This window comes from Eulemur rufifrons, chromosome 29 (genome assembly GCF_041146395.1).
Source record: "Eulemur rufifrons isolate Redbay chromosome 29, OSU_ERuf_1, whole genome shotgun sequence".
NCBI classification, from domain to species: domain Eukaryota; kingdom Metazoa; phylum Chordata; class Mammalia; order Primates; family Lemuridae; genus Eulemur; species Eulemur rufifrons.
In genome coordinates, this window is record NC_091011.1 from 41,577,282 (window position 1) to 41,589,592 (window position 12,311).

A 12,311-nucleotide genomic window follows, 5' to 3' on the forward strand; every position below is an offset into this window, starting at 1 on the left:
TTTTGGTTCCTTGTAAAAATATTGAATTGGTTGACTGGCATTTTCTGTAGGTGTTCAATGATTTTTTTTTTTTTTTTTTTAGTTTTCTGTTTATTTGTTCATTTGCTTTCTTTTAAGTGTCATTATGAACTCACAGATTTGAATATATTTGATGTATTTTAATTGTTGCTGACATTAATGTCATTGATGCTCAAATTGTCTCATTGTTGAGTAGTGGGAGCCTCCTCAGGTTGACTCCTCAGTCTTTTGACATGGCCTCGGGAGTAGTCTTCCTTGCTTTCTGGTACAACAAGATATTTTAGAATTATCTTATATATTTCCTGCCTAGCCCTGGAATTAGCAGTTTTGTCGCAGAGCTCTGATGAGGGGCATGATAGTTAGAGGCCATGATCTGGGTGCTAGGGGTGCTCATTGCTTCTGAGTTAGTCATTATTTGTAGACCCTTACAGTGGACAGAGCTAGAAAATACACTTTTATATAATTTAATCTTAATAATGAAAGCAAAGAAAGCAAAGCTACTGATATCCTATTTTACTTTCATCTCCATTAACGAAAGTGGTATATAAACTGGAAACAATCAAAAGGAGATCTTAAGCAAAGGTTAAAGTTCAATCTATGAAAGGAACTAATGTATACTAGTTACATTTAAATACATTTAGTCACCAGACTTAGAAGAATTATGTTTGAGAAAGAACTCATGTATGCAAGCACAGAAATACTGCCAGTGAGCTTTGAGAAATCAGAGATGCTATTACAGAAATAGCATAACAAGCAAATATTATCCTATTTTTAAAAGAGAATTTTAAAAACTTTAAAATTCAGTATATTAAATTACACTATGATTCTTAACCAAATCTAAAACTGATTACTTATAGATGGTTTGTAAGCAACTTAGAAAAAACATGATTGTTCTGACGCAGATGTGTTTATTTTAAATCTAACACCAGACTAACCCTATTTCTCTTGTTAAATTTTGTCTCATCGTAATCTCTTTAGATAGAAAAGGAGAAAGGTGAGTTAGAGATTAGATTTTAAAAAAAGCAAGATCCAGCTCTATGCTGTCCATAGTACACACCTCAAATGTAAAGACACAGATGGGTTAAAAGCAAAAGGATAGCTTAATATATAGCCTGCAAATCCTAATGGAAAGAAATCTGAAGTAGCTATATTAAATATCAGACAACAATAGACTTCAGAACAAAGACTATTACCAGAAATAAGGAGGGATATTTCTTAATGATAAAAGGATCAGTTCATGAAAAGGATATAACAATCCTAATTTTGTATATAACCAATAATGTCAAAATACATAAAACAAGAACTTATAGAAAAAATAGACAAATCTATAATAATAGTTAGAGATTTCAACATTCTTCTTTCAGTAATTTACAGGAAAAGTATACAGAAATCAATAAGGATATAAAGACTGGCTAGCTGTCTTGACTAATTGACATTTACAGAATGCCCCATCCAACATCAGAATGTACATTCTTTTTAAGTACACATGATACATTCACCACAATAAATCATATTTATATTTATAAAACAGGTCTGAATAAATTTTTTTAAAAAATCATGCAAAGTATGTAGCTACAAAAGAGTTAAACTAGAAATCAATAACAAATATATATCTAAAATTTCCCCTGAATAATAGGAAATTAAACAATATTCATCCAAATAACTCATGGGTCAAAGAAGATATCACAAGGGAAATTGGAATACATTTTGAAATAATTAAAATGAAAATATAACATATCAAAATTTGTGGAATGCAGCTAAAGCAGTGTTTAAAGGGAAATTTATATCATTAAATGTTTGTATCAGAAAATAAGGAAGTTCTCAAATCAAACTCTTATCTCAAGAAACTAGAAAGAAAAGAATAAATTAAACCTAAGCAAGCAGAAGGAAGGAAATAATTAAGAGCAGAAGCAAATGAAATCATAAACAAAAAAAATATAGAGATAATCAATAAAATCAAAACCTGGTCCTTTCAAAATATCAATAAAATTGATAACCTCTAGTCAGATTGATCAGGAACAAGACAAAGAAGATATAAATTATCAATATCAAGAATTAAAGAGGACATTACTACAGACACTAAAAACATTAAAAGGATAATAAATATTATTAATAACTTTAAGCCAACAAATTTGATAATTCCAGTAAAATGGACAAATTCCTTGAAAGACAAACTACCAAAGCTCATTTAAATAGAAATAAATAACCTGGTAGTCTTATGTCTATTATATTAATATATCATATTTGTAGTTGAAAACTTTTCCACAAGGAAATTCTAGTTCTATATGGCGTCAGTGGTGAAATGTGCCAAATATTTATGGAAGAAATATCAATTCTACACAAACTCCTCCTAAAATAGAAGAGGAGTGAACACTTCTCAGTTCATTTTATTAGGTCAGCATTATCCTGATAGCAAAACCAGAAAAAGACATTTCACAACAAGAAAGGTACAGACTAATATCCTTCATGAAGATAGACAAGAAAAATTTATCAAAATATTAGCAAAAGGAGATGGGCATGGAATTTCTTTTTGGGCTGATGAAAATGTTCTCAAGTTAATTTGGTAATCATTGCACAACTCTGGGAGTATACAAAAACCATTGAATTGTATACTTTAAATAGGTGAATGTTATGGTATTTGAACTGTATCTCAATAAAGCTGTTAAAAATGTTAACAAAGCTGTTAAAAAATATTAACAAATAGGATCAAGCAATATATAAAAAGGGTAGTATACCTTGACTAAGTGTAGTTCATCCAAGGAAGGGAGATCAATTTAAAGTCAGTCAATGTTATTTGCTGTATGAAGAGACCAAAAACAACAAATCATATAATCATCACAATCAATCCAGAAAAAGCATTTGATAAAATCCAACATCCATTCCTGATAAAAATTTTCAGCAAATTGTAATAGAAGGGAACATCCTCAATCTGATGGTGGGCATATGTGAAAAATCTACAGCTGATATCATACTTAATCATGAAAGACTGAATGCTTCCCCTCTAAGATCAGGAACAAAATAAGTATGTTTGTTCACATCAACTTCTAATCAACATTATCATAGCCAGTACAATAAGGCAAGAAAAATAAATAACAGAATTACAAATTGAAAAAGAATAAATAAAGCTGTCTTTAGTCTTAGATAACGTGATACATGTATATAGATTTATCTATAAATCTATATACATAAATAGAAAATTCTAAGGACTCTCCAAAAGACCTGTTAAAACTAACCATCAAATTTAGCAAGGTCACAGGATACAAGATCAGGTTACAAAAATTAATTGTATTTCTAATAATGAACAATTAGCAATTGAACTTTTTAAAAATTATCACAAAAGCATCAAAATATGAAATCTTTACCAATAAATTTAACAAAATATGTGCAAGACTCGTGCACTGAGATCTGAAAAAAAGTGCCAAGAGAATTTAAAAACCCAGTACATGGAGAGATATACCATGCTCATGGGTCAGAAGATATTGTTAAGATGTCAATTCTTTCCAATAAATCTGTAGATTCAGTGCAATCCTAATAACATCCCAAAGGCTTTTTTGTAGAAATTGATAAGCTAATTCTAAGATATGTATGGAAAAGTGATGCACCTGGAATAGCCAAACCAATTTCAAAAAAGAACAAAATAGGATGTACACTACCTTACTTCAAGACTTATGATGAAGTGATTATAATCAAGACAGTGTGGTATTGGTATAAGCTTAGACATATAGATCAAAATAATAGAATAGAAAGTCCAAAAATGGACCTATACATACAAGGCTCATTGATTATTGCCAAAAGTGCCAAAGTAATATAATGGTGATTGGATAGTTTTTCAACAAATGGTGCTGGGACACTTGGGTATCCATATGCAGGAAAAACAAAATGAACCTGCATCCCTACCTCACCCCATATGCAAATATGAACTTGAAGTAGATCATAGATCTAAATGTAATAGCTAAAAATATTAAATATCTAGAAGAAAAAGCACAGGAAAAAAATCTCTGTGACCTTGGATTAGAGAAAAGTTTGTTAAGGCACAAAAAAAACACAAACATAAAAGAAAAACTTGGTAAATCAAACCTAATCAAAATTAAAAACTTTTTTTTGAAAGGCACTATTAAGAAAATGAAAGGCAAGTTCAGACTTAAAGAAAATGTTTTCAAATTTAGTCTGATAATGGATTTTTATTCAGAACATATAAAGAACTCTTAAAATTCAGTAATAAAAAGACAAACCCACTTTTTAAAATAGGCAAAAGATTTGAATAGACACATTACTAAGAATATATGTGGCAAATAAGACATGAAAAGAAGTTCAGTATCATTAGTCATTAGAAAAATGCAAATTAAAATCACAATTACATTGACTACAAATCCACTAGAATGACTACAATTTAAAAGACTGAAAATGCCAAGTGTTAATGAGGATATGGAACAAATAGAACTTATTGCTGGTGGGAATGCAAAATGATATAGTTACTTTGGAAAAGGGTTTGGCAGTTTCTTATAAAGCTAAACACCCAACTTACTATATGATTTGTGCTCACTGCTAGCAGCACATGGAAGATACTCAGTAAACACTTGCTGAATGAATGCATCCAGGGAGCAGAGCTATCTCCTGGAAGAAGTTATAAAATTAAGAATATAATGGTTGCCTTGTTTTATTTTGTTCTTAAAGGGAATAAAACACTTAGAAAAAATGTAAAACTACTCTCAGATGATTTGGTTGTAGAGTGATATGAAGAGCTTTCTGCTGGATGGACTGAACTGAAAGGATGAATAGCTTTGGCTTCACCACGTGTAGTTCTAGTTGGGACTAAAAGTTAGAATTTCAGGTTAAGAGGAATAAGTACAGAAAAGTGCCCTAAAGTTTTGGCAGTCAAGACATTGCTGCTTTCTCTGGTAAATTGAATTTCTGTGGCCTGAGGAAGACAGGACCCAGACTAAAGAGGGTCTAATATACACGGTCATTTCCTAAAGCTTGGAGAATAAGAGGAGGGATGGGGGTAACAGAAATACAACTCAGAAATAAACAAAGGGTACATTTATTTGAGTGAAAAATTTTTAAAGGGCCTTGAAAACCACAGGAGCTCCTGAAGATATTTATGTAATTGAATATAATTTATCGGGGATTGAGAGGAATAATAATCAAAACATTTTTCACTTAAGTGCATCTGGAGGCATAGGAAATTAGACTCTTGATGGTGGCCTGTGCTTGGCTGTCTCCTTGGTGTTTTGTCTTCAGGCTGCAGGCTGGAAATGCGTTTTCTAGAGCAGACATGGAGCACAAAATATTAAATGAGATTTACTGTATTCAAAATGCCCAACAGTGTAGCATCCTCCTTGTTTGGCAGGGAAAGGGGTCAGCATTTGGAAACTCAGCAGTGCATTAAGTATTTTAATAATCATTGTTGACACACAAAGCATATGGCCTTTCAGAACTCACTGGGTCAAGTGTTGAGTTGTCTTCTAGTTTTCTAAAATTACCTTGCAGAATTCAAACAAAATTAAATTAGGGCATATTTCAAACTATATTAACTCATGAGTTTTGTGTTATAAGCAAATGAAATAAGTTTTCTCCTAGGATGTAAGAGTATCTATGAGTAACTGTTTAGATTACTGTAAAAGAAAAAGCAAAATTCACAGCCCCCCCAAAATTAATTTGTATTTCATTAGAAAATGTAGAAGCTCCATATCAGTATACCAATCTTATGGGCACTTTATATTCATATTTGCTTTGTACCTCCTAGTAATGCTTTAAGACCTACCTTTTCTCAGAAGCCTTCGTTATTTCCGTACAGTTCAGATCAACAATCTCTGGCCACAATAATGCTGTGAAATAAGCAACCATAACACTCAACGACTTTAAACAATGAGCATTTCTTATTGCTCACAAGGCTATGGGTCAGCAGGGCCATTCTGGTCTTCGTAGGCTCACTTACGTGTTTCTGGCCAAAGATTGATCTGTTGGGACAACTGGTCTCTCCTCATGTCTCTTGAGTGCACGTTTCTCATACCCCTCCAGCTGGCCAGCCTGGGCATATCCTCATGGCCGTGTCAGAGAAGCCAGAGCAAAAGTGGAAACATGCTAGCATTTTTTTTCAAGCTTCCAGTTTCAGTATATTTGTTAATATTCCATTGACCAAAGGAAGTCACATGGCCAAGCCCAAAGTAAGAGCAGAAGGACACTACAAAGTTACAGGGCAGAGTGTGGGGATACAGGGAGGCCATCAGTTGGGGCTCAATGCCATCATCCTACAACCCACCCCCATCCTACCCCACTGACAGCATTAATCCTTTTCTTGTCTATGCTATTTCTGTTCCTCAATCTTAGTTCTATTGTTATACTTTCCCCAGTATATTAATAATATGTTTGCTAACTTGTATGTCCTCTCTAAAAGGTTAGGGGGTCCTTATGCTCCTGGACATTCTTTCATAAATATTTAGTGATTACCTCTTATGTGTCTTAACAGACACCCGAGTTCCTAGCACTGGTTCTGACCCATAATAACTGCTCAGTAAATATGTGTTGAATCAATGCGCATGTGAAAGCTCTCACCCCACATGTATTTCCTTCCCCTTTAGAGGAAATGGCTGAGGACAGGTATCTTTCAGGATCCCAGTTGAGGAGGCCTTCCTGGCCCAGGCAACTGGTGACCAACAGGGGGACCTGCAGTGAGGATTTCAGCTGCCAGACATCTTCCTTCCAGCTCCCTCAGGTCCCCTCTTCAGAACTCAGGTTTTCATTTTTCTCTCTCCCTAGTCTTCTCAAAGGAAGGCAGAAAATCACCAACACTTAACTCATCCTAGACTCTGTTTTAGTCAGAGCTCCCAGGTAACTTAAACTATGGGCTGTTTTCTGTACAGTGAAGAATGGTCTAGCTCATGGTATGGTCAGTTTGAGAGCAACTGGTTGGCTACTATTCTTTAATCTTCCAAGCTCTGTAGAACAAGAATACAGAGGAATTCTTAAGAATTTTTTTGTACAGCTATAAACACAAGATTCTGTTCATACAGGGTATTAGTTCTATCAGTGTGGTGTTAAATGTACTGCCTCCTTATTTTCCAATACCATAGGCTTCTATAGGGAAAACTTGTGTTTCTGGGTAGAATTGTAATTTTGAGCTTCTTGATTTGCCAGTGAGTAGTGTAAGTTGCTTGGGAGGCAGGCTAATTTAGAATGCCAGCCCTGCCCACAAGTTACTTGGCCTGATGAATTCTCCCAACCCTCATCAGTAAGACACAGTGATGACAGCAGCCAAAATAGAATAATGCTGGCACATGATAAATAAATTGTATCAATTATTAGATTTTCTATTAAATATAATGCCCTATAATTTTATATGTTGTGAATATGTTAGTATAATTAGTGGTAAAAAATTAATGTAGTTCATATCAAATAATCTACATATTTATTTTTATTAGAAAATAAAATCATTGCTTCTTAAACTACTTTTAAAGGTTATACTTTAAATGTATTCAAGTACCTTACCTTTTGAAATGGCAGGAAAATTTTCTTTATTCATTCAACAAATACATATTCAGTACTTGGTTGCCAAGTAATGAACTGGTGAACAAGGTAGACATTGTCCACGCCCTCCTGGTACCCTAGGATGAAGGAGCTTATGGATAATAAATCAGTGTTACTTCCAGCTCTCGATAACCGACCTAGGATATCTACAACTTTGTCCATTACCTGAGATAAATTAATATTTGAGCTCATCAGGTTGGATACATTAAATATGTAGCTTCTTATGTGTTAATCATACATCGATAAAGTGTTTTTTAAAAAAAATTGGTTGCTTCTCCCTGGCCAAAATATGGTGTGGTGACATTTTAGATTGGAGAAAGGGAAAATTTTGACTTTACAATTTTTAATGCAGCTGTATCAAATTTTAAAACTTTCTGTTTTCTTATTAAATAATGCATAGAATAGACATTTCTGAATCTTTCCCTGACCTTCTCTCCATCCCTAGATTACTGCATGGTTCAGGATGGATGGAGGATTGTTAGTATATATTACTCAATGGTAAAAGGTTGAAAGTTTATCAGTGGGGATACTTTTTTTAGGCTGTGTCAAAATCCCCTCCTATGAGATCTTAGATTGGATCCTGAATCAGAAAAAGGAAATTAGTGGGAAAACTGGTGGAAAGTAAAGTCTATAGGTTATTAAATAGGAGTGTATTAACGTAAGTTTCTTTGTTTTAACAAACGTACGTTGCTATGTAATATGTCAACATTAGGGGAAGCTGAGTAAAGAGTACACAGGAACTCAGCTTCCAAGGACTATAGGAAAACAGTGGAATAAAGGTTATTCATTTGCCACCCTGCATATCCTCAAACTTCTCCCAACTATGGGCAGTTTGTGAATGCCTTAAGAAGAAAGGAATTATAACATTAGACTAAGAAAAATATAATTAAGATGGTAAGCCTGCTGTAAAACCACAATGTGCAGTACTCTTCGTTTAGGTCCTTTGGAGGTAGAGAATGGATGTTGTACAATCTTCTCATGTGCCTGAAATTTTCAAAAATGTTTTCGTATATGAAAGAGAAAAGACCCACTATTGATCTCTTCTCACCTGCAAATTTTAACTACTTGCAGAGTTTGAGTGATTCAGAGATTGCCCTTTACTTTCACAGGTACAATCACAAGTACGCCTTGCAAAAAAAAACTTTGATAAATTGAAGATGGATGTGTGTCAAAAAGTGGATCTTCTTGGAGCAAGCAGATGCAATCTCTTATCTCATATGCTAGCAACATACCAGGTAACAAAATGACATTTGTATGATGAACCAAAAATGGCATGAGTTTTAGATGTCATAAAAATTGTGTTTGTGCTAAAAGTACGGTTTGAGCACTATGAAGTTCTGAGTGCTTTTTTTCATAATTTACTTACCACATCTCTGCCTTCTAGGGTCCTATGGTTTAATCAAACCAAATAGTAGCTATTCCCTGTACATAACAATGTAATTTCCCACTTCCCTGCATTTACTTAGGGCATTCCTTTTACCTAGAGCATCTTTCTTCTCCATCTGTGCTTTTACAACTTCCACTCTTTTTGATGTAGCAGACCAATTGTCATGTCCTTCAATAAGCCTCCTCTGAACTCCCTTAGCATTGGTTCTACATGTCTCATGGCAGACTTCCCTCATCAGGTTGTCGAGGCACTATTTTTTGTCTCCCTGATAGCCTCTGCATTCCTTCAGGATAGCACCGTGACCATCAGCACCAACTAAGGGTGGGATGGGAATATAAAATTGAATAAGAACAGGTTCCCTGTCCTCAAAGATTAGGAAGGAAGTTGGAGATAGTAAAGTCTGACTATATTTTCTATACCCCTAGGACAGAACAGGGTGTGCTAAGTGAAATTATTTCTAAGAAAGCCAATGAGAGTTTGAAGAGGGAAAAATCAAATCAATTGAGGGATCACAAAAATAGATTGTTAATGATTAGCCCTGGATTGTGGAGGGTGGATCAGATGAGACAAAGAGACTGGAGAGGAGGAAGTCTCAGGTAGTGGGAGAAGCATAAGGCCCAGGAGGTAGTGTTTGGGGAAACCAGAAGCATTTAGCTTAGCTGAAATACAGGGTGTGAATGGGAAATGTAGGAGATGATTGGAATCGTATTTTAGAAGATGTTGAAAGCTACAGATGGTCACGCTTCCCAGGGGCTCGCGTGACCAGAACTGGATATTCAGAACATTAATGGCTTTACTGTCTTTCTTTACAGACTACTCTGCTTCATTTTTGGGAGAAAACTTCTCACACAATGGCAGCCATCCATGAGAGCTTCAGAGGTTATCAGCCTTATGAATTCACTACCTTAAAGGTATGAAAGCTAGAGAGACTGCTAGAAAATCTTATGAAAAGTAAAGTTTTGTTTATATCACAAGCAAAGTCCATGCCAGCAAGCATCATTATTCCAAGACTCACAATACCAGAGAGAGAACTATGCTCCTGGCGGGGTCTTTTTTACTGTGTCAGCATTCAATACGATGATATAATCCACTGCAATCCAAAAGCACAAACTGAACCTTGGGATTCATGCGACTGGGAGATGAATTGCAGTGAACTTGGGCCTAATGATTGGTCCTGCTCTTTTAAAATACTTGTTTGAGGTTGGGCGTGGCGGCTCACACCTATAATCCTAGCACTCTAGGAGGCTGAGGTGGGAAGATTGCTTGAGGTCAGAAGTTCAAGACCAGTCTGAGTAAGAGTGACACCCCATCTCTACTAAAAATAGAAAAATTAGCTGGGCATCCTGGCACATGCCTGTAGTCCCAGCTACTCAGGAAACTGAGGTAAGAGGATCGCTTGAGCCCAGGAGTTTGAGGTCTCAGTGAACTATAATGATACCGCAGGCAACAGAGTGAGACTCTGTCTCAATGAATGAATGAATGAATGAATAATAAATAACTAAATGTAGTTGTTGACATTGCTAAAGAAAAGATTGTACAAGTCCCATATACTCAGTTAATATTAATTGTTAAATTCAAATATACTACCTTGAGGAGGTGTCTTCCCTTTCTGCCTTACTTCTGAAAAATATCATTTTATTCTGAGACTATTATCCAACATAGAATTAGATTTCTCCAGAAGACTACAATAATATTTTCTAATTGAAAAAGCAACATTAAGCTCCATGATTTTTCAACTCAGAAGGAAGAAAAAAGCACAGTGTCCGATTCTCAGTGTTGAAACTGAGTATGGAATTATTTTTCTCTGTAATGGTTACGGGGGGATGAATGCATATTAAGATAGGAAGTGATTTGGGTTCCCAAAGCATTTTAAGAATGGTGAGAGAACAGTGGGTGCTTTGTTGCTAGGTCACATCTTTGAAAGAAAAAGACCAGGTACAAACTAACTGAAGCTCATCTTGAAATTGCCTTGCTTCTAATTTTTCAAGCAATTTGTAAGTGTCTCATCACCACCTTTCTTGTCAAAACATTAAAAATCTTTTTTTTTTGCCTTAAAATGCTTTTTTTTTCATTTTGAGGTGTTTATAATGTTACTGCGTCTACAAAAGGGCTAAGACAGAAATGCTTTAAGACAATGACCCTTAAATTGAAGGTCCTTAGAGGAGCCCAGGAGAGCACTCACCTTGCGATACACCTGATCTGACTCCAGACAGGACTCCTGGCCATGGAGTTTGTTCCTCATAATCCCCTCCCAGCTGGTCACTTGCCCACTCATTGGCGCTTACTGACATGCTGCGTGGTGAACGCATTCGGAATATGTACAGTTTTCCTGTCAACTATAAGCATTTGAGGGGAGGGATCTTTTATTTCTTATGTGTTCTCCTTTGTCCAGCCAAACATTTTAAACACAGGCAGCCCTGGGCCCTGTCGCACTGGTAATACTGCTGTTGTTGGTAGAGGCTGCATTTCTTCTCGGTGATTTAATGCTGTTTTCAGCACCTTAGGAAGCAGCCGTCCCAACCAAGCAGATTGGTTTCAATTATAACTCACACTATTCATGATTCGTATGCAGGCCTGAGTAAAATGCCATGGATAACTCTTTGATAAGACAGAGGCTTTTAGATTTTAGAGCATGAGTGTGCCTCAGGTTTTGTTTTATAAATAGTTTGAAAGATTATCTGTCTTTTGCAAGACAACTGTACATAACATAAATCAGCCAGGTGGCAGGTGAAATGACACCTACCCCCAATACAATTCAGAAGAGCTTCAGGTTTGAGTTAATTGCATGTAAAGTACAATGTGAATTCATGAAATTGATGTTGTGCCACAGCATGGAAGAACCCATATGTGTATCCCTGGCCTCCTGTGCTGAGGAAAATATGGCTCCTTAATTTTTGCCATGATATTTATCCTGCAGAGAGGATCAAGCTGATTATGTTAGAGGATTTCTGGGCAGAGAATGTAGTGAAAGTTTGATGGCCGTGGTTCAGGATATAACACAACTCTCCATTGCCATTTATATCCTCAGAGCCTTCCTTAAATTATGGTTTAAGTCATAGTCCCTGGTTTAATTGTAATATAATGTTAGTAGGAGTGATGCATCTGTTAAGGTATAATGATGTTGTAGTAATACATTGGGAATAAACGTCCAGAACCCAACCAAATAAACTGTACTTTTATTACCTCTCAAGAATGCCATTCATCTAGGCTTTCAACAATGACATGTTGTTTTATTAGAATCTCAAGCTAATCGCTAATTATTTTCTTTATGTGGACTCCAATCTGATATAATAGAATCCTGTTATTACACAGCTCATTATTACGTAGATATAAGTACATCACATTATCATATTGTATGCTATAAAACAAAATGAAAACC

The 12,311-nt window shown here is 35.3% G+C and overlaps 1 protein-coding gene across 17 annotated transcripts in view; it reads left to right on the forward strand.

Moving 5' to 3' along the window:
• ICA1 (islet cell autoantigen 1) overlaps nucleotides 1-12,311 on the forward strand; it is a 143,151-nt gene that overhangs the window by 93,800 nt on the left and 37,040 nt on the right. For 16 of the 17 annotated variants that reach the window (XR_011231798.1, XR_011231799.1, XM_069462575.1 and 13 more), the window contains 2 exons: nucleotides 8,655-8,780; nucleotides 9,745-9,843. The exons of the other annotated variant lie outside the window; for it this stretch is intronic. Coding sequence is in view for 14 of the 16 variants with exons in the window: in XM_069462575.1 (XP_069318676.1) it covers nucleotides 8,655-8,780; nucleotides 9,745-9,843 (225 nt within the window). In the remaining 2 variants the exon portion in view is untranslated. The remainder of the gene's footprint in view (nucleotides 1-8,654; nucleotides 8,781-9,744; nucleotides 9,844-12,311) is intronic. 17 annotated transcript variants of the gene reach the window in all.